This window comes from Salvelinus alpinus, chromosome 6 (genome assembly GCF_045679555.1).
Source record: "Salvelinus alpinus chromosome 6, SLU_Salpinus.1, whole genome shotgun sequence".
NCBI lineage: Eukaryota > Metazoa > Chordata > Actinopteri > Salmoniformes > Salmonidae > Salvelinus > Salvelinus alpinus.
The window spans coordinates 6,589,629-6,614,460 of record NC_092091.1 but is presented as its reverse complement, the minus strand read 5'-3'; the positions used below and the strand labels follow the sequence as shown (position 1 = coordinate 6,614,460).

At 45.9% G+C, this 24,832-nt stretch overlaps 1 protein-coding gene across 4 annotated transcripts in view; it reads left to right on the top strand.

Annotated features, from left to right (window-relative positions):
• cracr2b (calcium release activated channel regulator 2B) overlaps positions 1–24,564 on the top strand; it is a 40,310-nt gene extending 15,746 nt beyond the window's left edge. For all 4 annotated transcript variants that reach the window (XM_071404517.1, XM_071404516.1, XM_071404519.1 and 1 more), the window contains 11 exons: positions 4,142–4,329; positions 4,858–4,929; positions 5,260–5,314; positions 6,692–6,771; positions 6,961–7,090; positions 7,292–7,424; positions 12,291–12,372; positions 14,935–15,049; positions 16,100–16,207; positions 22,012–22,088; positions 22,988–24,564. In XM_071404517.1, coding sequence (XP_071260618.1) covers positions 4,142–4,329; positions 4,858–4,929; positions 5,260–5,314; positions 6,692–6,771; positions 6,961–7,090; positions 7,292–7,424; positions 12,291–12,372; positions 14,935–15,049; positions 16,100–16,207; positions 22,012–22,088; positions 22,988–23,084 — 1,137 coding nt within the window. In that variant the 3' untranslated portion in view covers positions 23,085–24,564. The remainder of the gene's footprint in view (positions 1–4,141; positions 4,330–4,857; positions 4,930–5,259; positions 5,315–6,691; positions 6,772–6,960; positions 7,091–7,291; positions 7,425–12,290; positions 12,373–14,934; positions 15,050–16,099; positions 16,208–22,011; positions 22,089–22,987) is intronic.
• The last annotated feature ends 268 nt before the right edge of the window (positions 24,565–24,832 follow it).

Genomic DNA, 24,832 nt, shown 5'->3' with positions numbered 1-24,832 from the left:
GAAGTGTACCTATGATAAGAATTACAGACCTATACATGCTTTGTAAGTAGGAAAACCGGCAAAATCGGCAGTGTATCAAATACTTGTTCTCCCCACTGTATATAAATCATTGGCCCTTCTCCTTGGCTCATCTGCAAGGTAGCAAGGTAGAGGTTACTGTTGACTGACACGACCAGGGCAACTCGACTGTAAAGCAAAATTCAAGTCTGCGTAACAGAGAAACAAAACTCCAAACATGACAGATAAGACGCTACATAGCCCCTAGGCTATATGAATATAAACAGACATGAGCCAGAAAATGACCCGTAGAATGGAGTATGTTATAAGACCTCTATGTTTCGTTTTATGTCGTCAGTTCTACCAGCTAATGTGAGATTTTTAAATTCCAAAACATTTGAGAATCCATAACTTAAGGCCTATGTATTTTCCAATGTTTTGTTCACCTACAATCTATCCACAAAGCTTGACCATCTTTTCCCCTCTCTTTCTGGCTACCCTTCCCTTCTAAGTTCAAGTTTGTTTATTTGTCATATACACATAATATGGAGTACACAGTGCAATGAAATGCTTCCTTGCAGGTTAACCTCTCTGCATTGCATCGTCAACAGAAAAGTCAGTAGCTAAGTGACTAAAAAGAGAAATACAAATAAAAGTTCAATTAAATAATTTCATGGGCCTCCAGAGTGGCGCAGTGTCTAAGGCACTGATCAGTGCTAGAGGCGTCACTACAGATCCGGGTTCAATCCCGGACTGTCGCAGCCGGCGATGACTAGAAGACCCATGAGGCGGCGCACAATTGGCCCAGCGTCGTCCGGGTTAGGGGAGGGTTTGGCCGGCTGGGATGTCCTTGTCCCATCGCATTCTAGCGACTCCTTGTGGCGGCTGGGTGCAATGCACGCTGGCTTCGGTTGCCAACTGTACGGTGTTTCCTCTGACACATTGGTTGTGGCTGGCTTCCGGGTTAAGCGAGCAGTGTGCCAAGAAGCAGTGCGGCAGGGTCGTGTTTCTCGGAGGACGTACGGCTCTCGACCTTCGCCTCTCCTGAGTCCGCACTGGGACAAGACTGTAACTACCATTTGGTAGTGTAATGTTGTAATGTTTTGAAAAATTGTAAAACAGTCTCAATTTTGCTGGACCCCAGGAAGAGTAGCTGCTGCCTTGGCAGGAACTAATGGGGATCCATAATAAACCCCAGGAAGAGTAGCTGCTGCCTTGGCAGGAACTAATGGGGATCCATTATAAACCCCAGGAAGAGTAGCTGCTGCCTTGGCAGGAACTAATGGGGATCCATAATAAACCCCAGGAAGAGTAGCTGCTGCCTTGGCAACAGGAACTAATGGGGATCCATAATAAATACAAAATAGAAATGTCACTGTCAGAAGAGATTTGCTTCTGAAAAACGTTCTCTCATCAAATGTATTTATAAAGCCCTTCTTACATCAGCTGATATCTCAAAGTGCTGTACAGAAACCCAGCCTAAAACCCCAAACAGCATGCAATGCAGGTTTAGAAGCACGGTGGCTAGGAAAAACTCCCTAGAAAGGCCACAACCCAGAACCTCGGTCTCAGCTAGCTAGCCGGCCAGTAGCTACCGAAGTAGCTAGCCAGCGAAGTTAGCTACAGAAGCTAAACCCATAAAATACTGAAAATAAACACTTTTGTAATATCATATTAACTAAATAATCAAATATAATATAAAAATTAATCTTACAAATAGAGTTTTGGTCGATCTGGAGAGCCATAGTCAGTCAATAAATAATATAGTAATAGTCCTAGGAAAGGTTTCCATCTTTAGATAACAATCTGTGAATACTATACGATTACAAAGATTTGAATTATTTGTAAAATATTACAGCACAATTGAAAAATATTTGGCACATGGAAACCAAACAAGGGCGGTCTATGGTGATCGGTGGGATGGGCTGAGGGTTGGGATTAAAGAGTTTGTTTTGTAAGGTATTGTTGTTATATATACAGTTGAAGTCAGAAGTTTACATACACCTTAGCCAAATACATTTAAACTCAGTTTTTCACAATTCCTGACATTTAATCCGAGTAAAAATTCCCTGTCTTAGGTCAGTTAGGATCATCACTTTATTTTAAGAATGTGAAATGTCAGAATAATAGCAGAGAAAATGATTTATTTCAGCTTTTATTTCTTTCCATCACATTCCCAGCGGGTCAGAAGTTCACATACACTCAATTAGTATTTGGTAGCATTGCCTTTAAATTGTTTATCTTAGGTAAAATATTTCGGGTAGCCTTCCACAAGTTTCCCACAATAAGTTGGGTGAATTTTGGACCATTCCTCCTGACAGAGCTGGTGTAACTGAGTCAAGTTTGTAGGCCTCCTTGCTCGCACATGCTTTTTCAGTTCTGCCCACAAATTTTCTATATGATTCTGGTCAGGGCTTTGTGATGGCCACTCCAATACCTTGACTTTGTTGTCCTTAAGCCATTTTGCCACAACTTTGGAAGTATGCTTGGGGTCATTGTCCATTTGGAAGACCCATTTGCAACCAAGCTGTAACTTCCTGACTGATGTCTTGAGATGTTGCTTCAATATATTGACATCATTTTCCTTTCTCATGATGACGACATCTATTTTGTGACGTGTACCAGTCCCTCCTGCAGCAAAGCACCCCCACAACATGATGCTGCCACCCCCGTGCTTCACGGTTGAGATGGTGTTCTTCGGCCTGCAAGCATCCCCCTTTTTTCTCCAAACATAAAGATGGTCATTATGGCCAAACAGTTCTATTTTTGTTTCATCAGACCATTGTGCTTACAGCCCAACACCGTGCAGGACGTTTGGCATTTGCCAGAGAACACCAATATTGGCAAATTTGCCACTGGCACCCTGTGCTCTTCACAGATGAAAGCAGGTTCACACTGAGCACATGAGCACATGTGACAGACGTGACAGAGTCTGGAGACGCCGTGGAGAACGTTCTGCTGCCTGCAACATCCTCCAGCATGACCGGTTTGGCGGTGGGTCAGTCATGGTGTGGGGTGGCATTTCTTTGTGGGGCCGCACAGCCCTCCATGTGCTCGCCAGAGGTAATCTGACTGCCATTAGGTACCGAGATGAGATCCTCAGAGCCCTTGTGAGACCATATGCTGACACATGCACATTTGTGGCCTGCTGGAGGTCATTTTGCAGGGCTCTGGCAGTGCTACTCCTTGCACAAAGGCGGAGGTAGCGGTCTTGCTGCTGGGTTGTTGCCCTCCTACGGCCTCCTCCACGTCTCCTGATGTACTGGCCTGTCTCCTGGTAGTGCCTCCATGCTCTGGACACTACGCTGACAGACACAGCAAACCTTCTTGACTTGGAGTTACATTGTGTTGTTTAAGTGTTCCCTTTATTTTTTTGAGCAGTGTAGATACTTTTGTACCTGTTTCCTCCAGCATCTTCACAAGGTCCTTTGCTGTTTTTCTGGGATTGATTTGCACTTTTCACACCAAAGTACGTTTATCTCTAGGAGACAGAACGTGTCTCTTTCCTGAGCGGTGTGATGGCTGCGTGGTCCCATGGTGTTTATACTTGCGTACTATTGTTTGTACAGATGAATGTGGTACCTTCAGGCGTTTGGAAATTGCTCCCAAGATGAACCAGACTTGTGGAGGTCTACATTTTTTCTTCTGAGGTCTTGGCTGATTTATTTTGATTTTCCCTTGATGTCAAGCAAAGAGGCACTGAGTTTGAAGGTAGGCCTTGAAATACATCCACAGGTACACCTCCAATTGACTCAAATTATGGCAATTAGCTTATCAGAAGCTTCTAAAGCCATGACATAATTTTCTGGATTTTTTCCAAGTTGTTTAAAGGCACAGTCAACTTAGTGTATGTAAACTTCTGACCCACTGGAATTGTAATACAGTGAATTATAAGTGAAATAATCTGTCTCTAAACAATTGTTGGAAAAAGTACTTGTGTCATGCACAAAGTAGATGTCCTAACCGACTTGCCAAAACTATAGTTTATTAACAAGACATTTGTGGAGTGGTTGAAAAACGGGTTTTAATGACTCCAACATAAGTGTATGTAAACTTCCGACTTCAACTGTATGTTGATATGAGTAAGCGATCCATTCAGTCATCCTGTTTCAGCTTCATCTTCTCATCCTCTTCCTCCCCCCAGCTGGAGGCTCGTATCCAGGCGCTGGGCTGTGAGCAGGCAGACATCAGGGTCCAGAATCAGAAGCTCCACAACCTGAACATAGAGCTCCAGGAGCAGCTGGAGACCAGCAGAGAGGAGCTACAGAAAGCCCTGAAACAATTACAGTTCCTACAGTCAAACACTGCCCAGGAGGAGAGGAGCAGAGAGAGGTAGGGAGGGAGCAGAGAGAGGTAGGGAGGGAGCAGAGAGAGGTAGGGAGGGAGCAGAGAGAGGTAGGGAGGGAGCAGAGAGAGGTAGGGAGGGAGCAGAGAGAGGTAGGGAGGGAGCAGAGAGAGGTAGGGAGGGAGCAGAGAGGGAGCAGAGGAAGGAAGGAAGGGAGGGAGGGTGTAGAGAGGAAGGGAGGGAGGGGAGTAGAGATGTAGGGAGGAGGGAGGGAGCAGAGGGGTAGGGGAGAGGGAGAGGGCAGAGAGGGGAGAAGTAGAGAGGGGGGAAGAAGGAGAACAGAGGGATTAAATAGGGAAGGGAGTGAGGGGATGGCTAACTCCTACGTGCTTTGCCATATTCTCTGAATTTTTTTGTATTTGTGTTGTTGACACGGTACGCTTGAAATATATTTTTTGTCTGTGTACGTGACCGTTGTGGGAATTGAACCCACAGCCTTTGCATTGAGATTCTCATAGGACACCTGTCTCTTTACCATCACATATATATATATATATACCTGTGTGTCTCTCTAGGACTGTGCTCAAGGTCTCCAAGAACATGCAGAAAGAAAAAGACAGTCTGCAGAGGCAGTTGGAGTTACTGAGGTCTGTCTGCCTGCTTATCGTCTGTCTGTCTGTCTGTGTCTATCTATCTGTTTGCCCATCTGCCTGCCTGCCCCTGCCTGCCTGTCTGCCTGCTTATCGTCTGTCTGTCTGCCTGCTTATCGTCTGTCTGTCTGCCTGTCAGCCTGTGTCTGTCTGTGTCTGTCTATCTGTTTGCCCGTCTGCCTGCCTGCCCCTGCCTGCCTGTCTGCTTGTCTGTCTGTCTGCGGGTTACCAGTTTGTTTATTGGAGAGCAAATCACATTTGTTGTTGTTTATGAAGTGCTTACCGTAGGCGTTACTATGTTTGTTTCTGATTTGTTTATCCTCTCAGGGATATGAACAAACGTCTGAGAGATGAGAAAGACACACATCAGTCCCAGAAGAGGGTCAGTGTTAATCACCGATGCTCTCCCCTCTTCTCTCCTCGTCTCTCCTCGTCTCTCCTCGTCTCCCCTCTTCTCCACCAGTCTGTCCCACCATCACCACTCCCACACTCTCACTGTCACTATACGGGGCTCCACCCCCTGGACACACCCCTACTACCCCTACTGAACCATGGTAGTTCCCCCTGGACACACCCCTACTGAACCATGTTAGTTCCCCCTGGACACACCCCTACTGAACCATGTTAGTTCCCCCTGGACACACCCCTACTGAACCATGTTAGTTCCCCCTGGACACACCCCTACTGAACCATGTTAGTTCCCCCTGGACACATCCCTACTGAACCATGTTAGTTCCCCCTGGACACACCCCTACTGAACCATGTTAGTTCCCCCTGGACACACCCCTACTGAACCATGTTAGTTCCCCCTGGACACACTCCTACTACCCCTACTTCCCATACCTATGGTTTATAGAAGGCAGCTCTAGTACTGGGTAATATTTGTAACTGTGATGATTTTTCCGAGTCACTGTTTTTTGGGGATGTTTTGAGAGAGGCTGTGAGCAAAACAAGGCCTGGAGATCTTCCCTGGTCAGATCACGTTACATTGTAAGGAAAAACGTATTTTTTTTCGGAACAGAACAATTACACTGGTACCTCAAGTCTGCTGTTTCAACACAAAGGGAATCGCTTTTTCTGAAGTAAACGGCATTCTATTTTGAAAAAAAATAAAAAAAATAGAGTTTGAGTGTTTTTTTGAATAATGTTATTTTGAAGGTGAGAAATGTACATCCCATAATACTGTATCTTTAATGGTCTGTAGATTCCAAGGAACTTTCATCTTTCTTGATGAAATGTTTTTGTTGTTTTTAATTTAATAAAAGGAACAAAGTATTGAAAAACACAGGAAGTTCTAGCAATCCAGCATGTGCAGTACAAAGTACGATATTGTAGAATAAACAACTACACCAGGGTGAGGGGAGGAGGGACATTTTCCTGCAAAAGCAATGTGCAAAAAAAATGACCTATTAACCTCATTGTAATCTAGCAGTGTGATTTCATTTGAAACATGCGATAATGACGAGATGATTGTTTAACTAGACTTTAACTAAACTGAGTTGACGGTAAATTGATGCACTTTACACAATGCTTTTACGCAATTAAAAAAATTTACTTGAGAACTCCATTAAAATGAAATATCTGTGTATTTACCTGTTATCTATTTTGTAAACATGTCCATGTGTTGATATTTAACGTCTTATTGACCAAATAAATGTTGTCAATCACCATTTCGGTGCTGAATAAACGTCCTATACTTAACAACACCTATATTCATTTTGTTTTTTTTTCATTCTGGTTTCTCTGCCATCATGTGTAGCCTCCTAATGTCAGGAAGCCTCTGCGGAAGAAAGGCTCAGTGATAGGGAACTACATACTGCAAGACAAGCCAATCGAAAGGTTGGTTCGATCCGTGATTCAGACACTAAACCGTATGCTATGCTTGGCTGCAGCGTTTTGTCTATTTTAATAAAGTTTTAAAATGGAAGTAGCAGTCATAGTAACTAAAGTTAGAGAAGTTTATAGTAACTAAATAAGTATAATTGACCTAAGGAAGTAACTAATGTTCTGTCCCGTTGATTTACTAAGGCAGCTGAGCTCATTCAGCCAATCAGAGCTGGAGCTGACTTCAGGTGGGATACCATCTAACTCGTCCAAGAGAAGACAGACATTCAGAGAACACAGCTGTGACGATAATGGACGGACTGAAGCGATACAGGTACTGTGGACTCATCAAGTGGAATCACCTTTCAGTGAGAGAGGGAGAGAGAGAGAGGGATATATGCAAATATAAGTCACAGGACATTTGCATTCTGTAAAACCACGATGGAAGGTCTGGGACATACTTACGTTACGACTGGGAATTTAGACAGACCAACTGAATAACGTCGCATACCTCCATCTGCTCCTTTATCTACAGGCCAGACTGACCAGCACCCACCCTCAGAGGGTATTCAAGGTGGTGTTTTTGGGGAACTCGGGAGTGGGCAAAAGCTCCTTCATCCACCACTACTGCAATGGACACTTCCCCAACACACTGGGTACTACTGTGGGTAAGAGAGTTAGACCCACAATCTCCACCCAGCACAGCCAGAAGAGGACTGGCCACCCCTCATAGCCTGGTTCCTCTCTAGGTTTCTTCCTAGGTTTTGGCCTTTCTAGGGAGTTTTTCCTAGCCACCGTGCTTCTACACCTGCATTGCTTTGCTGTTTGGGGTTTTAGGCTGGGTTTCTGTACAGCACTTCGAGATATTAGCTGATGTACGAAGGGCTATATAAAATAAACTTGATGAAACTTGATAAGTTAGACCCAATAACACTGTGGGTAAGAGATTTAGACCCAATAACACACTGGGTAAGAGAGTTAGACCCAATAACTCTGTGGGTAAGAGAGTTAGACCCAATAACACTGTGGGTAAGAGAGTTAGACCCAATAACTATTTGGGTAAGAGATTTAGACCCAATAACTCTGTGGGTAAGAGAGTTAGACCCAATAACTATTTGGGTAAGAGATTTAGACACAATAACACACTGGGTAAGAGAGTTAGACCCAATAACACACTGGGTAAGAGAGTTAGACCCAATAACACTGTGGGTAAGAGAGTTAGACCCAATAACTATTTGGGAAAGAGAGTTAGACCCAATAACACACTGGCTGCTACTGTGGGTAAGAGAGTTAGACCCAATAACACACTGGGTACTGCTGTGGGTAAGAGAGTTAGACCCAATAACTCTGTGGGTAAGAGAGTTAGACCAAATAACACACTGGGTACTGCTGTGGGTAAGATAGTTAGACCCAATAACACAGTGGGTAAGAGAGTTAGACCCAATAACACTGTGGGTAAGAGAGTTAGACCCAATAACACACTGGGTACTACTGTGAGTAAGAGAGTTAGACCCAATAACACACTGGGTACTACTGTAAGAGATTTAGACCCAATAACACTGTGGGTAAGAGAGTTAGACCCAATAACACTGTGGGTAAGAGAGTTAGACCCAATAACACACTGGGTACTACTGTGAGTAAGAGAGTTAGACCCAATAACACACTGGGTACTACTGTAAGAGAGTTAGACCCAATAACACTGTGAGTAAAAGAGTTAGACCCAATAACACACTGGGTACTACTGTGAGTAAGAGAGTTAGACCCAATAACACACTGGCTACTACTGTGGGTAAGAGAGTGGTCGTGTCCAAAATCTGTCTCGCTTACTACATACTATGTATAGCATACTCTTTAGTAATGATGTATGCAGTAAGCAACAAATATCAACATACTAGACTCACTAATATTAAGAATGTGTTGTTGCCGCCATTCCTTCATTTTGGTACAGCACGTCCCCCTCTGCTGATTATCAGCTGTTGTCGAAGACGATTCACTTCCTCAATATCATGCAGCGAACTGTACTAGATGAAAAGCTGGAATGATTACGACATCCGGGAATTTAAAGCGTATAACATTTTAGAGGTAATGGACTACATGGGGAATAGGGGAGGTGGTGGACTACATGGGGAATAGGGGAGGGAGTGGACTACATGGGGAATAGGGGAGGGAGGTGACTACATGGGGAATAGGGGAGGGAGGTGACTACATGGGGAATAGGGGAGGTGGTGGACTACATGGAGAATATGGGAGGGAGTGGACTACATGGGGAATATGGGAGGGAGTGGACTACATGGGGAATAGGGGAGGGAGTGGAGTACATGGGGAATAGGGGAGGTAGTGGACTACATGAGGAATAGGGGAGGGAGTGGACTACATGGGGAATAGGGAAGGTGGTGGACTACATGGAGAATAGGGGAGGTAGTGGACTACATGGGGAATAGGGGAGGTAGTGGACTACATGGAGAATATGGGAGGGAGTGGACTACATGGGGAATATGGGAGGGAGTGGACTACATGGGGAATATGGGAGGGAGTGGACTACATGGGGAATATGGGAGGGAGTGGACTACATGGGGAATAGGGGAGGGAGTGGAGTACATGGGGAATAGGGGAGGTAGCGGACTACATGAGGAATAGGGGAGGGAGTGGACTACATGGGGAATAGGGGAGGGAGTGGACTACATGGGGAATAGGGGAGGGAGTGGACTACATGGGGAATAGGGGAGGGAGTGGACTACATGGGGAATAGGGGAGGAAGTGGACTACATGGGGAATAGGGGAGGGAGTGGACTACATGGGGAATAGGGGAGGGAGTGGACTACATGGGGAAAAAGGGAGGTAGTGGACTACATGGGGAATAGGGGAGGGCGTGGACTACATGGGGAAAAGGGGAGATGGTGGACTACATGGGGAATAGGGGAGGGAGTGGACTACATGGGGAATAGGGGAGGGAGTGGACTACATGGGGAATAGGGGAGGGAGTGGACTACATGGGGAATAGGGGAGTGGGTGGACTACATGGGGAATAGGGGAGGTGGTGGACTACATGGGGAACAGGGGAGGGAGTGGACTACATGGGGAATAGGGGAGGGAGTGGACGACATGGGGAATAGGGGAGGAAGTGGACTACATGGGGAATAGGGGAGGGAGTGGACTACATGGGGAATAGGGGAGGGAGTGGACTACATGGGGAAAAGGGGAGATGGTGGACTACATGGGGAATAGGGGAGGGAGTGGACTACATGGGGAATAGGGGAGGAAGTGGACTACATGGGGAATAGGGGAGGGAGTGGACTACATGGGGAATAGGGGAGGGAGTGGACTACATGGGGAATAGGGGAGTGGGTGGACTACATGGGGAATAGGGGAGGTGGTGGACTACATGGGGAACAGGGGAGGGAGTGGACTACATGGGGAATAGGGGAGGGAGTGGACTACATGGGGAGGGAGTGGACTACATGGGGAGTAGGGGAGGGAGTGGACTACATGGGGAGGGAGTGGACTACATGGGGAGTAGGGGAGGGAGTGGACTACATGGGGAGGGAGTGGACTACATGGGGAGTAGGGGAGGGAGTGGACTACATGGGGAGGGAGTGGACTACATGGGGAGTAGGGGAGGGAGTGGACTACATGGGGAGGGAGTGGACTACATGGGGAGTAGGGGAGGGAGTGGCCTACATGGGGAGGGAGTGGACTACATGGGGAGTAGGGGAGGGAGTGGACTACATGGGGAGGGAGTGGACTACATGGGGAGTAGGGGAGGGAGTGGACTACATGGGGAGGGAGTGGACTACATGGGGAGGGAGTGGACTACATTGGGAGGGAGTGGACTACATGGGGAGTAGGGGAGGGAGTGGACTACATGGGGAGGGAGTGGACTACATGGGGAGTAGGGGAGGGAGTGGACTACATGGGGAGGGAGTGGACTACATGGGGAGTAGGGGAGGGAGTGGACTACATTGGGAGGGAGTGGACTACATTGGGAGGGAGTGGACTACATTGGGATGGAGTGGACTACATGGGGAGGGAGTGGACTACATGGGGAGGGAGTGGACTACATGGGGAGGGAGTGGACTACATGGGGAGGGAGTGGACTACATGGGGAGGGAGTGGACTACATGGGGAGTAGGGGAGGGAGTGGACTACATGGGGAGGGAGTGGACTACATGGGGAGTAGGGGAGGGAGTGGACTACATTGGGAGGGAGTGGACTACATTGGGAGGGAGTGGACTACATTGGGATGGAGTGGACTACATGGGGAGGGAGTGGACTACATGGGGAGGGAGTGGACTACATGGGGAGGGAGTGGACTACATGGGGAGGGAGTGGACTACATGGGGAGGGAGTGGACTACATGGGGAGGGAGTGGACTACATGGGGAGGGAGTGGACTACATGGGGAGGGAGTGGACTACATGGGGAGGGAGTGGACTACATGGGGAGGGAGTGGACTACATGGGGAGGGAGTGGACTACATGGGGAGGGAGTGGACTACATGGGGAATAGGGGAGGTAGCGGACTACATGAGGAATAGGGGAGGGAGTGGACTACATGGGGAATAGGGGAGGGAGTGGACTACATGGGGAGTAGGGGAGGGAGTGGACTACATGGGGAATAGGGGAGGGAGTGGACTACATGGGGAGTAGGGAAGGGAGTGGACTACATGGGGAGTAGGGGAGGGAGTGGACTACATGGGGAATAGGGGAGGGAGTGGACTACATGGGGAGTAGGGGAGGGAGTGGACTACATGGGGAATAGGGGAGGGAGTGGACTACATGGGGAGTAGGGGAGGAAGTGGACTACATGGGGAATAGGGGAGGGAGTGGACTACATGGGGAGGGAGTGGACTACATGGGGAGGGAGTGGACTACATTGGGAGGGAGTGGACTACATGGGGAGGGAGTGGACTACATAGGGAGTAGGGGAGGGAGTGGACTACATGGGGAATAGGGGAGGGAGTGGACTACATGGGGAGTAGGGGAGGGAGTGGACTACATGGGGAATAGGGGAGGGAGTGGACTACATGGGGAGTAGGGGAGGAAGTGGACTACATGGGGAATAGGGGAGGGAGTGGACTACATGGGGAGGGAGTGGACTACATGGGGAATAGGGGAGGGCGTGGACTACATGGGGAAAAGGGGAGGGAGTGGACTACATGGGGAGGGAGTGGACTACATGGGGAATAGGGGAGGGAGTGGACTACATGGGGAAGAGGGGAGGGAGTGGACTACATGGGGAATAGGGGAGGGAGTGGACTACATGGGGAATAGGGGTTGTCATTTTAGACACAACCTTTTTGTTTATCCTTCAGCAATGAGGCAGAACATCGTGTTGAAGCTTAGTGTATTTATTTAATGGATTGTGGAGATGATTATGTAATGGTCTGTGTGTATAATGGTATGTGTCTATAATGGTCTGTATATATAATGGTCTGTATATATAATGGTCTGTATATATATATATAATGCTTCTGTGTGTATAATGGTCTGTATATATAGTGGTATGTATATATAATGGTATGTGTGTTAACTGCAGGTGTAGACTTCCAGATGCGTGCTGTGACACTGGGCTCCACCACCATCGCTCTTCAGCTCTGGGATACGGCAGGACAGGAGAGGTTAGTGTGTGTGTGTGCGTGTGTGTGTGTGTGTGTGTGTGTGTGTGTGTGTGTGTGTGTGTGTGTGTGTGTGTGTGTGTGTGTGTGTCAGTCAGTGGAGGCTCCTAAGAGGAGGAAGGGGAGGACCATCCTCCTCAGTGAATTTCAGAAAAATAAATATTGTGAAACAAAAAGTTATCCTTTTTAGATACAACTATAGTAGATATATTCATGTCACCAAATAATCGATTAAAACATACTGGTTTGCAGTGAAGGTCTACAGTATTCTCAACAGCACTTTGTAGGGTAGCACCATGGTGTAGCAGGAGGACAGCTAGCTTCCATCCTCCTCTGGGTACATTGACTTCAATACAAAACCTAGGAGGCTCATGGTTCTCACCCCCGTTCCATAGACTTACACAGTAATTATGACAACTTCCTGGAGGACGTCCTCCAACCTATCAGAGCTCTTGCAGCATGAACTGACATGTTGTCCACCCAATCAAAGGATCAGAGAATGTATCCAGTACTGAAAGCATAAGCTACAGCTAGCTAGCACTGCAGTGCATAAAATGTGGTGAGTAGTTGTCTCAAAGAGAGAGAGAGACAATAGTTGAACAGTTTTGAACAAATTAATTTATTAAAAAAATGAATGAATGAAAGAGAGAGAGAGAGAGAGAGCTAGCTATATTTTGTTGTGTATATCTTTTTCACTTTTACTTACTGAGCTAGCGAATGCAGCTAACTAGTTTAGCCTACTCAAACAGAGAGGGATTCTATGTCGAGTCGCAGTTCAACGGCTCAGACACGAGACGTATGAGGTCTACAGGAAAACACGGACTACAAAAAGAAAAACAGCCACGTCACTGATACCGACGTCACGCTTCCAGACAAACTGAACACCTTCTTTGCCTGCTTTGAGAGTAATACAGCGCCACCGTCGCGGCTCGCTAACAAAGACTGTTCCCCCCCCCCCTTCTCCGTGGCCGATGTAAGACATTTAAACGTGTTAACCCTCGCAAAGCTGCTGGCCCGGACGGCATCCCTAGCTGCATTCCTCAGAGCATGCGCAGACCAGCTGGCTGGAGTGTTTACGGACATATTCAATCACTCCATATCCCAGTCTGTTGTCCACCACACGCTTCAATATGGCTACCATCGTTCCTGTACCCAAGAAGGCAAAGATAACTGAACTAAATGACTACCGCCCCGTAGCATTTACTTCTGTAATCATGAAGTGCTTTGAGAGACTAGTCAAGGATCACCGCCACCTTACCGGCCACCCTAGACCCACTTCAGTTTGCATACCGCCCCAATAGGTCCACAGACGACGCAACCGCCATCACACTGTACACTGCCCTATCCCATCTGGACAAGAAGAATACCTATGTAAGAATGCTGTTCATTGACTACAGCTCAGCATTCAACACCATAGTACCCTCCAAGCTCATCATTAAGCTGGAGGCCCTGGGTCTCAACCCCTCCCTGTGCAACTGGGTCCTGGACATTCTGACGGTCCGCCCCCCAGGTGGTGAAGTTAGGAAACAACATCTCCACTTCGCTGATCCTCAACACTGGGGCCCTACAAGGGTGTATGCTCAGCCCTCTCCTCTACTGCCTGTTCACCCATGACTGCATGGCCACGCACACCTCCAACTCAATCATCAAGTTTGCAGACGACACAACAGTAGTGGGCCTGATCACCAACAGCAACGAGATGGCCTACAGGGAGGAGGTGAGGGCCCTCGGAGTGTGGTGTCAGGAAAATAACCTCACACTCAACGTCAACAAAGCAAAGGAGATGATCGTGGACTTCAGGAAACAGCAGAGGGAGCACCCCCATATTCACCTCGACGGGACAGTAGTGGAGAAGATGGAAAGTTTTAAGTTCCTCTGCGTGCACAACACAGACAAACTGAAATGGTCCAACCACACAGACAACGTTGTGAAGAAGGCGCAATAGCGCCTCTTCAACCTCAGGAGGCTGAAGAAATGTGTCTTGTCACCCAAAACCCTGACAAACTTTTACAGATGCACAATCGAGAGCATCCTGTCGGGCTGTATCACTGCCTGGTACGGCAACTGCACCGCCCTCAACCGTAAGGCTCTCCAGTACACAACACATCACCGGGGGCAAACTACCTGCCCTCCAGGACACCTACACCACCTGATGTCACAGGAAGGCCAAAAAGGTCATCAAGGACAACAACCACCCGAGCCACTGCCAATTCACACCGCTATCATCCAGAAGGCGAGGTCAATACAGGTGCATCAAAGCTGGGACCGAGAGATTTAAAAATAGCTTCTATCTCAAGGCCATCCGACTGCTAAACAGCCATCACTAACTCAGAGAGGCTGCTGCCTAATTTAGAGACCCAATCACTGGCCACTTTAATAAATGGATCACTAGTCACTTTAAACAATGCCACTTTAAATAATGCCACTTTAATAATGTTTACATATCTTACATTACTCATATCATATGTATATACTGTATTTTATACCATCTACTGCACCGTGTGCGCGTGCGTGCGTGTGTGTGTGTGTGGTAATTTTGTCCTGTCTCTTTTCTTCATGTCCAAGGTTCCGCAGCATTACCCAGCAGTACTATCGCAAGGCTGATGGAATCCTCACCATGTATGACATCACTGACTCCGCCTCCTTCTCCGCGGTCAGAGGGTGGATGGACCTTGTGCAGGTGAGTGAAGGGGCAAATAAATTATTGAATTTTACATACAACCCCATCATGTGACAGGTTTGAATTTGCATACAACCCCATCATGTGACAGGTTGTTGGGTAATATGAATTTGCATACAACCCCATCATGTGACAGGTTGTTGGGTAATATCAACAAACTGTATGAAAAGTCCTTTTGGCACTAATGACATTTATGCAGGTGAATGAATGGTTTACTATAGTGTAAGATATTTAAGGTGTTTTTCAGTTTGATATTTAATGAAGTCTGAGTATAGTAAGCAATTACATAATATGTCTGATAGTAACCTGTTAATTATATAACATGTCTGATAGTAACCTGTTAATTATATAATATGTCATAGTAACATGTTAATTATATAATATGTATATGATAGTAACATGTTAATTATATAAATATGTCTGATAGTAACATGTTAATTATATAATATGTCTGATAGTAACATGTTAATTATATAATATGTCTGATAGTAACATGTTAATTATATAATATGTATATGATAGTAACATGTTAATTATATAATATGTCTGATAGTAACATGTTAATTATATAATATGTCTGATAGTAACATGTTAATTATATAATATGTCTGATAGTAACATGTTAATTATATAATATGTATATGATAGTAACATGTTAATTATATAATATGTCTGATAGTAACATGTTAATTATATAATATGTCTGATAGTAACATGTTAATTATATAATATGTCTGATAGTAACATGTTAATTATATAATATGTATATGATAGTAACATGTTAATTATATAATATGTCTGATAGTAACATGTTAATTATATAATATGTCTGATAGTAACATGTTAATTATATAATATGTCTGATAGTAACATGTTAATTATATAATATGTCTGATAGTAACATGTTAATTATATAATATGTCTGATAGTAACATGTTAATTATATAATATGTATATGATAGTAACATGTTAATTATATAATATGTCTGATAGTAACATGTTAATTATATAATATGTATATGATAGTAACATGTTACTCTTCTGTACTAGGAAAGGATGTCTGAGGGGGCGGTCCTGATGCTGCTGGGAAACAAAATTGATTTATCAGAAGCTCAGAAGAGGGAGGTTACCACCAGAGAGGGACAGCGATTGGCTGAGGTAAGATTCTATTCTGATGACTGATGAGTCTTCAGGACTTCTATTGGCTGAGGTTGTTTTTACTACTTGGTTTACTACTATGTACATCTAAACTCAGCAAAAAAAGAAACGTCCCTTTTTCAGGACCCTGTCTTTCAAAGATAATTCGTAAAAATCCAAATATCTTCACATATCTTCATTGTAAAGGGTTAAAACACTGTTTCCCATGCTTGTTCAATGAACCATAAACAATTAATGAACATGCACCTGTGGAACGGTCGTTAAGACACTAACAGCTTACAGACGGTAGGCAATTAAGGTCACAGTTATGAAAACTTAGGACACTAAAGAGGCCTTTTTACTGACTCTGAAAAACACCAAAAGAAAGATGCTCAGGGTCCCTCCTAATCTGCGTGAACGTGCCTTAGGCATGCTGCAAGGAGGCATGAGGACTGCAGATGTGGCCAGGGCAATAAATTGCAATGTCTGTACTGTGAGACGCCTAAGACAGCGCTACAGGGAGACAGGACGGACAGCTGATTGTCCTCGCAGTGGCAGACCACATGTAACACACCTGTACAGGATCGGTACATCCGGACATCACACCTGTGGGACAGGTACAGGATGGCAACAACAACTGCCCGAGTTACACCAGGAACGCACAATCCCTCCATCAGTGCTCAGACTGTCCTCAATAGGCTGAGAGAGGCTGGACTGAGGGCTTGTAGGCCTGTTGTAAGGAAGGTCCTCACCAGACATCACCGGCAACAACGTCGCCTATGGGCACAAACCCACCATCGCTGGACCAGACTGGACTGGCAAAAAGTGCTCTTCACTGACGAGTCGTGGTTTTGTCTCGCCAGGGGTGATGGTCGGATTCGCGTTTATTGTTTCTAAGAAATGAGCGTTACACTGAGGCCTGTACTCTGGAGGGGGATCGATTTGGAGGTGGAGGGTCCGTCATGGTCTGGGGCGGTGTGTCACAGCATCATCGGACTGAGCTTGTTGTCATTGCAGGCAATCTAAAAGCTGTGCGTTACAGGGAAGACATCCTCCTCCCTCATGTGGTACCCTTCCTGCAGGCTCATCATGACATGACCCTACAGCATGACAAAACCACCAGCCATACTGCTCGTTCTGTGAGTGATTTCCTGAAAGACAGGAATGTCAGTGTTCTGCCATGGCCAGCGAAGAGCCCGGATCTCAATCCCATTGAGCACGTCTGGGACCTGTTGGATCGGAGGGTGAGGGCCATTCCCCCCAGAAATGTCCGGGAACTTGCAGTTGCCTTGGTGGAAGAACATCTCACAGCAAGAACTGGCAAATCTGGTGCAGTCCATGAGGAGGAGATGCACTGCAGTACTTAATGCAGCTGGTGGCCACACCAGATACTGACTGTTACTTTTGATTTTGACCCCCCCCCCTTTGTTCAGGGACACATTATTCCATTTATGTTAGTCACATGTCTGTGGAACTTGTTCAATTTATGTCTCAGTTGTTGAATCTTGTTATGTTCATACAAATATTTACACATGTTAAGTTCGCTGAAAATAAACGCAGTTGACAGTGAGAGGACGTTTCTTTTTCTGCTGAGTTTATATTTAGATTGGTTTACTACTAGTTTACTATGTTTACTACAATGTAACGACTTTGCCCTTCTATATTTAGTTTAGTTTACTATGTGTACTAGTGTAACTACTGTGTACTTCTATGTTTAGTTTATGTGTACTACTATAGTTAGTGTGTACTCCTATATTTAGTTTAGTTTACCATGTGTGCTCGTATAACTACTGTGTACTTTGTTTAGTTTAGTGTACTGTGCACTTTGTTTCGTTTTGTGTACTGTGTACTTTACGTTTAGTGTATTGTGTACTTTGTTTAGTTTAGTGTACTGTGTACTTTATGTTTAGTGTACTGTGTACTTTATGTTTAGTTTAGTGTACTGTGTACTTTGTGTTTAGCTTAGTGTACTGTGTACTTTACGTTTAGTTTAGTGTACTGTGTAACTACTATTTACTTCCATGTTTAGTAATGTCAAATAGTCTAAACATGTCTGTTGAAATGTCTAACATTCTGTGTACTGTAGTGTGGTGTGCTGTGATGTTGTGTGGTGTCCTGTTGTGTGGCGTGCGGTGATGTTGTGTACTGTAGTGTGGTGTGCTGTGATGTTGTGTCCTGTAGTGTGGCGTGCTGTGATGTTGTGTGGTGTAGTGTAGTGTGGCGTGCTGTGATGTTGTGTGGTGTCCTGTAGTGTGGTGTGCGGTGATGTTGTGTGGTGTCCTGTAGTGTGGTGTGCGGTGATGTTGTGTACTGTAGTGTGGCGTGCGGTGATGTTGTGTGGTGTCCTGTAGTGTGGCGTGCTGTGATGTTGTGTCCTGTAGTGTGGTGTGCGGTGATGTTGTGTACTGTAGTGTGGCGTGCTGTGATGTTGTGTACTGTAGTGTGGCGTGCTGTGATGTTGTGTCCTGTAGTGTGGCGTGCTGTGATGTTGTGTACTGTAGTGTGGTGTGCTGTGATGTTGTGTCCTGTAGTGTGGTGTGCTGTGATGTTGTGTCCTGTAGTGTGGCGTGCTGTGATGTTGTGTGGTGTAGTGTGGCGTGCTGTGATGTTGTGTCCTGTAGTGTGGTGTGCTGTGATGTTGTGTCCTGTAGTGTGGCGTGCTGTGATGTTGTGTCCTGTAGTGTGGCGTGCTGTGATGTTGTGTCCTGTAGTGTGGCGTGCTGTGATGTTGTGTCCTGTAGTGTGGCGTGCTGTGATGTTGTGTGGTGTCCTGTAGTGTGGCGTGCTGTGATGTTGTGTCCTGTAGTGTGGCGTGCTGTGATGTTGTGTCCTGTAGTGTGGTGTGCTGTGATGTTGTGTCCTGTAGTGTGGCGTGCTGTGATGTTGTGTCCTGTAGTGTGGCGTGCGGTGATGTTGTGTGGTGTCCTGTAGTGTGGCGTGCTGTGATGTTGTGTCCTGTAGTGTGGTGTGCTGTGATGTTGTGTACTGTAGTGTGGCGTGCGGTGATGTTGTGTGGTGTCCTGTAGTGTGGCGTGCTGTGATGTTGTGTCCTGTAGTGTGGTGTGCTGTGATGTTGTGTACTGTAGTGTGGCGTGCTGTGATGTTGTGTCCTGTAGTGTGGCGTGCGGTGATGTTGTGTCCTGTAGTGTGGTGTGCTGTGATGTTGTGTCCTGTAGTGTGGCGTGCTGTGATGTTGTGTGGTGTCCTGTAGTGTGGCGTGCTGTGATGTTGTGTCCTGTAGTGTGGCGTGCTGTGATGTTGTGTCCTGTAGTGTGGTGTGCTGTGATGTGGTGTCCTGTAGTGTGGCGTGCGGTGATGTGGTGTCCTGTAGTGTGGCGTGCGGTGATGTTGTGTCCTGTAGTGTGGTGTGCTGTGATGTGGTGTCCTGTAGTGTGGCGTGCGGTGATGTGGTGTCCTGTAGTGTGGCGTGCGGTGATGTTGTGTACTGTAGTGTGGCGTGCTGTGATGTTGTGTACTGTAGTGTGGCGTGCGGTGATGTTGTGTGGTGTCCTGTAGTGTGGCGTGCTGTGATGTTGTGTCCTGTAGTGTGGTGTGCTGTGATGTTGTGTCCTGTAGTGTGGCGTGCGGTGATGTTGTGTCCTGTAGTGTGGTGTGCTGTGATGTTGTGTCCTGTAGTGTGGCGTGCTGTGATGTTGTGTCCTGTAGTGTGGTGTGCTGTGATGTTGTGTCCTGTAGTGTGGTGTGCTGTGATGTTGTGTACTGTAGTGTGGCGTGCGGTGATGTTGTGTGGTGTCCTGTAGTGTGGCGTGCTGTGATGTTGTGTCCTGTAGTGTGGTGTGCTGTGATGTTGTGTCCTGTAGTGTGGCGTGCTGTGATGTTGTGTACTGTAGTGTGGCGTGCTGTGATGTTGTGTCCTGTAGTGTGGCGTGCGGTGATGTTGTGTGGTGTCCTGTAGTGTGGCGTGCTGTGATGTTGTGTCCTGTAGTGTGGCGTGCTGTGATGTTGTGTGGTGTCCTGTAGTGTGGCGTGCTGTGATGTTGTGTCCTGTAGTGTGGTGTGCTGTGATGTGGTGTCCTGTAGTGTGGCGTGCTGTGATGTTGTGTCCTGTAGTGTGGCGTGCTGTGATGTTGTGTGGTGTCCTGTAGTGTGGCGTGCTGTGATGTTGTGTCCTGTAGTGTGGTGTGCTGTGATGTTGTGTCCTGTAGTGTGGCGTGCTGTGATGTTGTGTCCTGTAGTGTGGTGTGCTGTGATGTGGTGTCCTGTAGTGTGGCGTGCGGTGATGTGGTGTCCTGTAGTGTGGCGTGCGGTGATGTTGTGTACTGTAGTGTGGCGTGCGGTGATGTTGTGTGGTGTCCTGTAGTGTGGCGTGCTGTGATGTTGTGTCCTGTAGTGTGGTGTGCTGTGATGTTGTGTACTGTAGTGTGGCGTGCGGTGATGTTGTGTACTGTAGTGTGGTGTGCTGTGATGTTGTGTACTGTAGTGTGGCGTGCTGTGATGTTGTGTCCTGTAGTGTGGTGTGCTGTGATGTTGTGTGGTGTAGTGTGGCGTGCGGTGATGTTGTGTCCTGTAGTGTGGTGTGCTGTGATGTTGTGTGGTGTAGTGTGGCGTGCGGTGATGTTGTGTCCTGTAGTGTGGCGTGCTGTGATGTTGTGTACTGTAGTGTGGTGTGCTGTGATGTTGTGTCCTGTAGTGTGGTGTGCTGTGATGTTGTGTCCTGTAGTGTGGTGTGCTGTGATGTTGTGTACTGTAGTGTGGCGTGCTGTGATGTTGTGTACTGTAGTGTGGCGTGCGGTGATGTTGTGTACTGTAGTGTGGTGTGCTGTGATGTTGTGTACTGTAGTGTGGTGTGCTGTGATGTTGTGTACTGTAGTGTGGCGTGCTGTGATGTTGTGTACTGTAGTGTGGCGTGCGGTGATGTTGTGTACTGTAGTGTGGTGTGCTGTGATGTTGTGTACTGTAGTGTGGTGTGCTGTGATGTTGTGTACTGTAGTGTGGCGTGCTGTGATGTTGTGTCCTGTAGTGTGGTGTGCGGTGATGTTGTGTCCTGTAGTGTGGCGTGCGGTGATGTTGTGTCCTGTAGTGTGGTGTGCTGTGATGTTGTGTCCTGTAGTGTGGTGTGCTGTGATGTTGTGTACTGTAGTGTGGCGTGCTGTGATGTTGTGTACTGTAGTGTGGCGTGCGGTGATGTTGTGTACTGTAGTGTGGTGTGCTGTGATGTTGTGTACTGTAGTGTGGCGTGCTGTGATGTTGTGTCCTGTAGTGTGGCGTGCTGTGATGTGATGTTGTGTACTGTAGTGTGGCGTGCTGTGCTGTGATGTTGTGTCCTGTAGTGTGGCGTGCGGTGATGTTGTGTCCTGTAGTGTGGCGTGCTGTGCTGTGATGTTGTGTCCTGTAGTGTGGTGTGCTGTGATGTTGTGTCCTGTAGTGTGGTGTGCTGTGATGTTGTGTACTGTAGTGTGGCGTGCTGTGCTGTGATGTTGTGTCCTGTAGTGTGGCGTGCTGTGATGTTGTGTCCTGTAGTGTGGCGTGCTGTGATGTTGTGTCCTGTAGTGTGGTGTGCTGTGATGTTGTGTCCTGTAGTGTGTTGTGCTGTGATGTTGTGTCCTGTAGTGTGGCGTGCTGTGATGTTGTGTCCTGTAGTGTGGCGTGCTGTGATGTGGTGTCCTGTAGTGTGGCGTGCGGTGATGTTGTGTACTGTAGTGTGGTGTGCTGTGATGTTGTGTACTGTAGTGTGGTGTGCTGTGATGTTGTGTCCTGTAGTGTGGCGTGCTGTGATGTTGTGTCCTGTAGTGTGGCGTGCTGTGATGTGGTGTCCTGTAGTGTGGCGTGCTGTGATGTTGTGTACTGTAGTGTTTTCTCTACAGCAGGACAATGCAGTATTCTATGAGTGTAGTGCAAGGAGTGGATACAACATAGAGGAACTGATGACACAGCTGGCGTGGTATGTAGGACATCACCTCACTGCACCCCCCATAGACCTACATTTCATTAAAGTCACTCTACTTGACACCCAGCGTCATAACACGTGTTCTCTAATTTCTTGATAAATGGCTTTAAGCTATATCACAGCCATCTTGCCACACTAAATGAATTACACACAACGTTTAGGTTCCGGATTCCAGCACTGCAGGCGGCGATAAAATCACCAATATTAGCTTCATACATTTTTTTTTTCAATCACAAAATAATTAGAAAATGCGCTGCTTTAAAATGGAGCTAGCCTCAATGGCGCTGCTCATGCTGGCACAGATGCCATAATGGCACAGACACAAAGATAAGTTCTCTATCTATCTCTATGGAGGTGACAGCAAAGTTCATCTGTCTGCTACAAGGCAGCGTTAACTCCACAGGTATACATTGACCTTTCTGATTATAGTCTCTCTCAGCCCAGTATCACTTTGGGACGGCAGCGTTAACTCCACAGATAGACATTGACCTTTCTGATTATAGTCTCTCTCAGCCCAGTATCACTTTGGGACGGCAGCGTTAACTCCACAGGTATACATTGACCTTTCTGATTATAGTCTCTCTCAGCCCAGTATCACTTTGGGGCGGCAGGTAGCCTGGTGTTTAGAGCGTTGGGCCAGTAACCGAAAGGTTGTTAGCTCGAATCCCCGAGCTGAGAAGGTAAAAATCTGTCGTTCTGCCCCTGATCACGGCAGTTAACCCACTGTCCCCTCGTAGGCCGTCATTGTAAATAAGAATTTGTTCTTAACTGACTTGCCTTAGTTAAATAAAGGTAAAATATTTAAAATAATTTAAAAAAACATCAGTCTGTGATCCTTTTAGCGAAAAGATATCTTTACCGAAACATCTCTCTATATTTTCTTCTCTCCATAGGTTGTTATCGGCCCAGCAGGATCAGCAATGTGAGGAGACTCTCCATCTGTCAGCTGACCACTCCGACAGAGACAACAGGAAGAGCTGCTGCAAGTAGGACAGGAACGTAGAGCTAGAAAGAGGGTTTATCTTTGTATCTGTGCCATAATGGCTGTTGTGACATCATGGGCAGCGCCATTGAGGACTTTCTCCATTTTTAAAGTGGTCAATTATCTTCTTATTTTGTGTTTATAAAAAGCATTAATCTGAACTGAACAAAGATATAAACACAACATGTGATGTGTTGGTCCCATGTTTCATGAGCTGAAATAAAAGATACCAGAAATATTCCATACGCACAAAAATGTTATTTCTCTCAAATGTTGTGCACAAATTTGTTTACATCCCTATTTTGCAAACATTTCTCCTTTGCAAAGATAATCCATCCACCTGACAGGTGTGGTATAACAAGAAGCTGATTAAAATGCATGACCATTACACAGGTGCACCTTGTGCTGCGGACAATAAAAGGCCTCTCCAAAATGTGCAGTTATTTCGCACAACACAATGCCACAGATGTCTCAAGTTTTGAGGAAGCATGCAATTGGCATGCTGACTGCAGGAATGTCCACCAGAGCTGTTGCCAGAGAATGTAATGTTCATTTCTCTACCATAAGCCGTTTCCAACGTCGTTTTAGAGAATTCGGCAGTACGTCCATCCGGCCTCACAATCACAAACTACTTGTAACCACGCCAGCCCAGGACCTCCACATCTGGCTTTTTTCACGTGCAGGATCGTCTGAGACCAGCCACCCGGACAGCTGATGAAAATGAATCAGACGATGATTCAGTAAAATCGTTGAAATTGTTGCATGTTGCGTTTTTATTTTTTTGTCCAGTGTAATATTGGTGATTTAGCGCTGCCTGCAGTGTTGGGAGTTTTAAACCATTTATTTTATTGGGGGGAAAATGCAGTAATTTATTGTGGCCAATAGATGGCAGTGATGTAACGTAAAGCTATTTAAAATAAAATATGTGTAACCCACTATGAAGAAGAAGGCAATGCTCTGATCATTGCCTGATCGCTCCCAACACATAGAAATCCCCACCCAAGTAACTACTTTAAAATGGCGGAAGCCCTCAATGACAATGTCCATGCTAAAATGGGTTCTAATCCATCCAGAGTCCTCTATCTACTTCTATGGACAGGAAACAGTAGGGACTCATCCATGGTCCAAAGCTGATCTAACAACATGTGTAGTAGAGTGAACAGTGAGATTAGGGTACGATACCATTAACCTCAGCACTTTAAAATACCCTTCTTCACTGTGTATTTTACAGGTGTATGTGGGCCTATAAGACACATGACTGGACGAGAGTGTATTTTACAGGTGTATGTGGGCCTATAAAACACTGTTAGACATATACAGTAAATTATTCAACAGTTCGGATTAAGTTTACAGTAAATATATAATATAGACTGCTACAACGTTGTCTATGTAAATATGTTTACTGTAAATATATTATATAGACTGCTACAACGTTGTCTATGTAAATATGTTTACTGTAAATATATAATATAGACTGCTACAACGTTGTCTATGTAAATATGTTTACTGTAAATATATTATATAGACTGCTATAACATTGTCTATAATACATATGTTTACTGTAAATATATTATATAGACTGCTATAACATTGTCTATGTAAATATGTTTACTGTAAATATATTATATATACTGCTATAATGTTGTCCATGTAAATATGTTTACTGTAAATATATTATATAGACTGCTATAACATTGTCTATGTAAATATGTAAATAATGTTGTTGTGTGATACTAATAAAGACAGTTATTGGTAG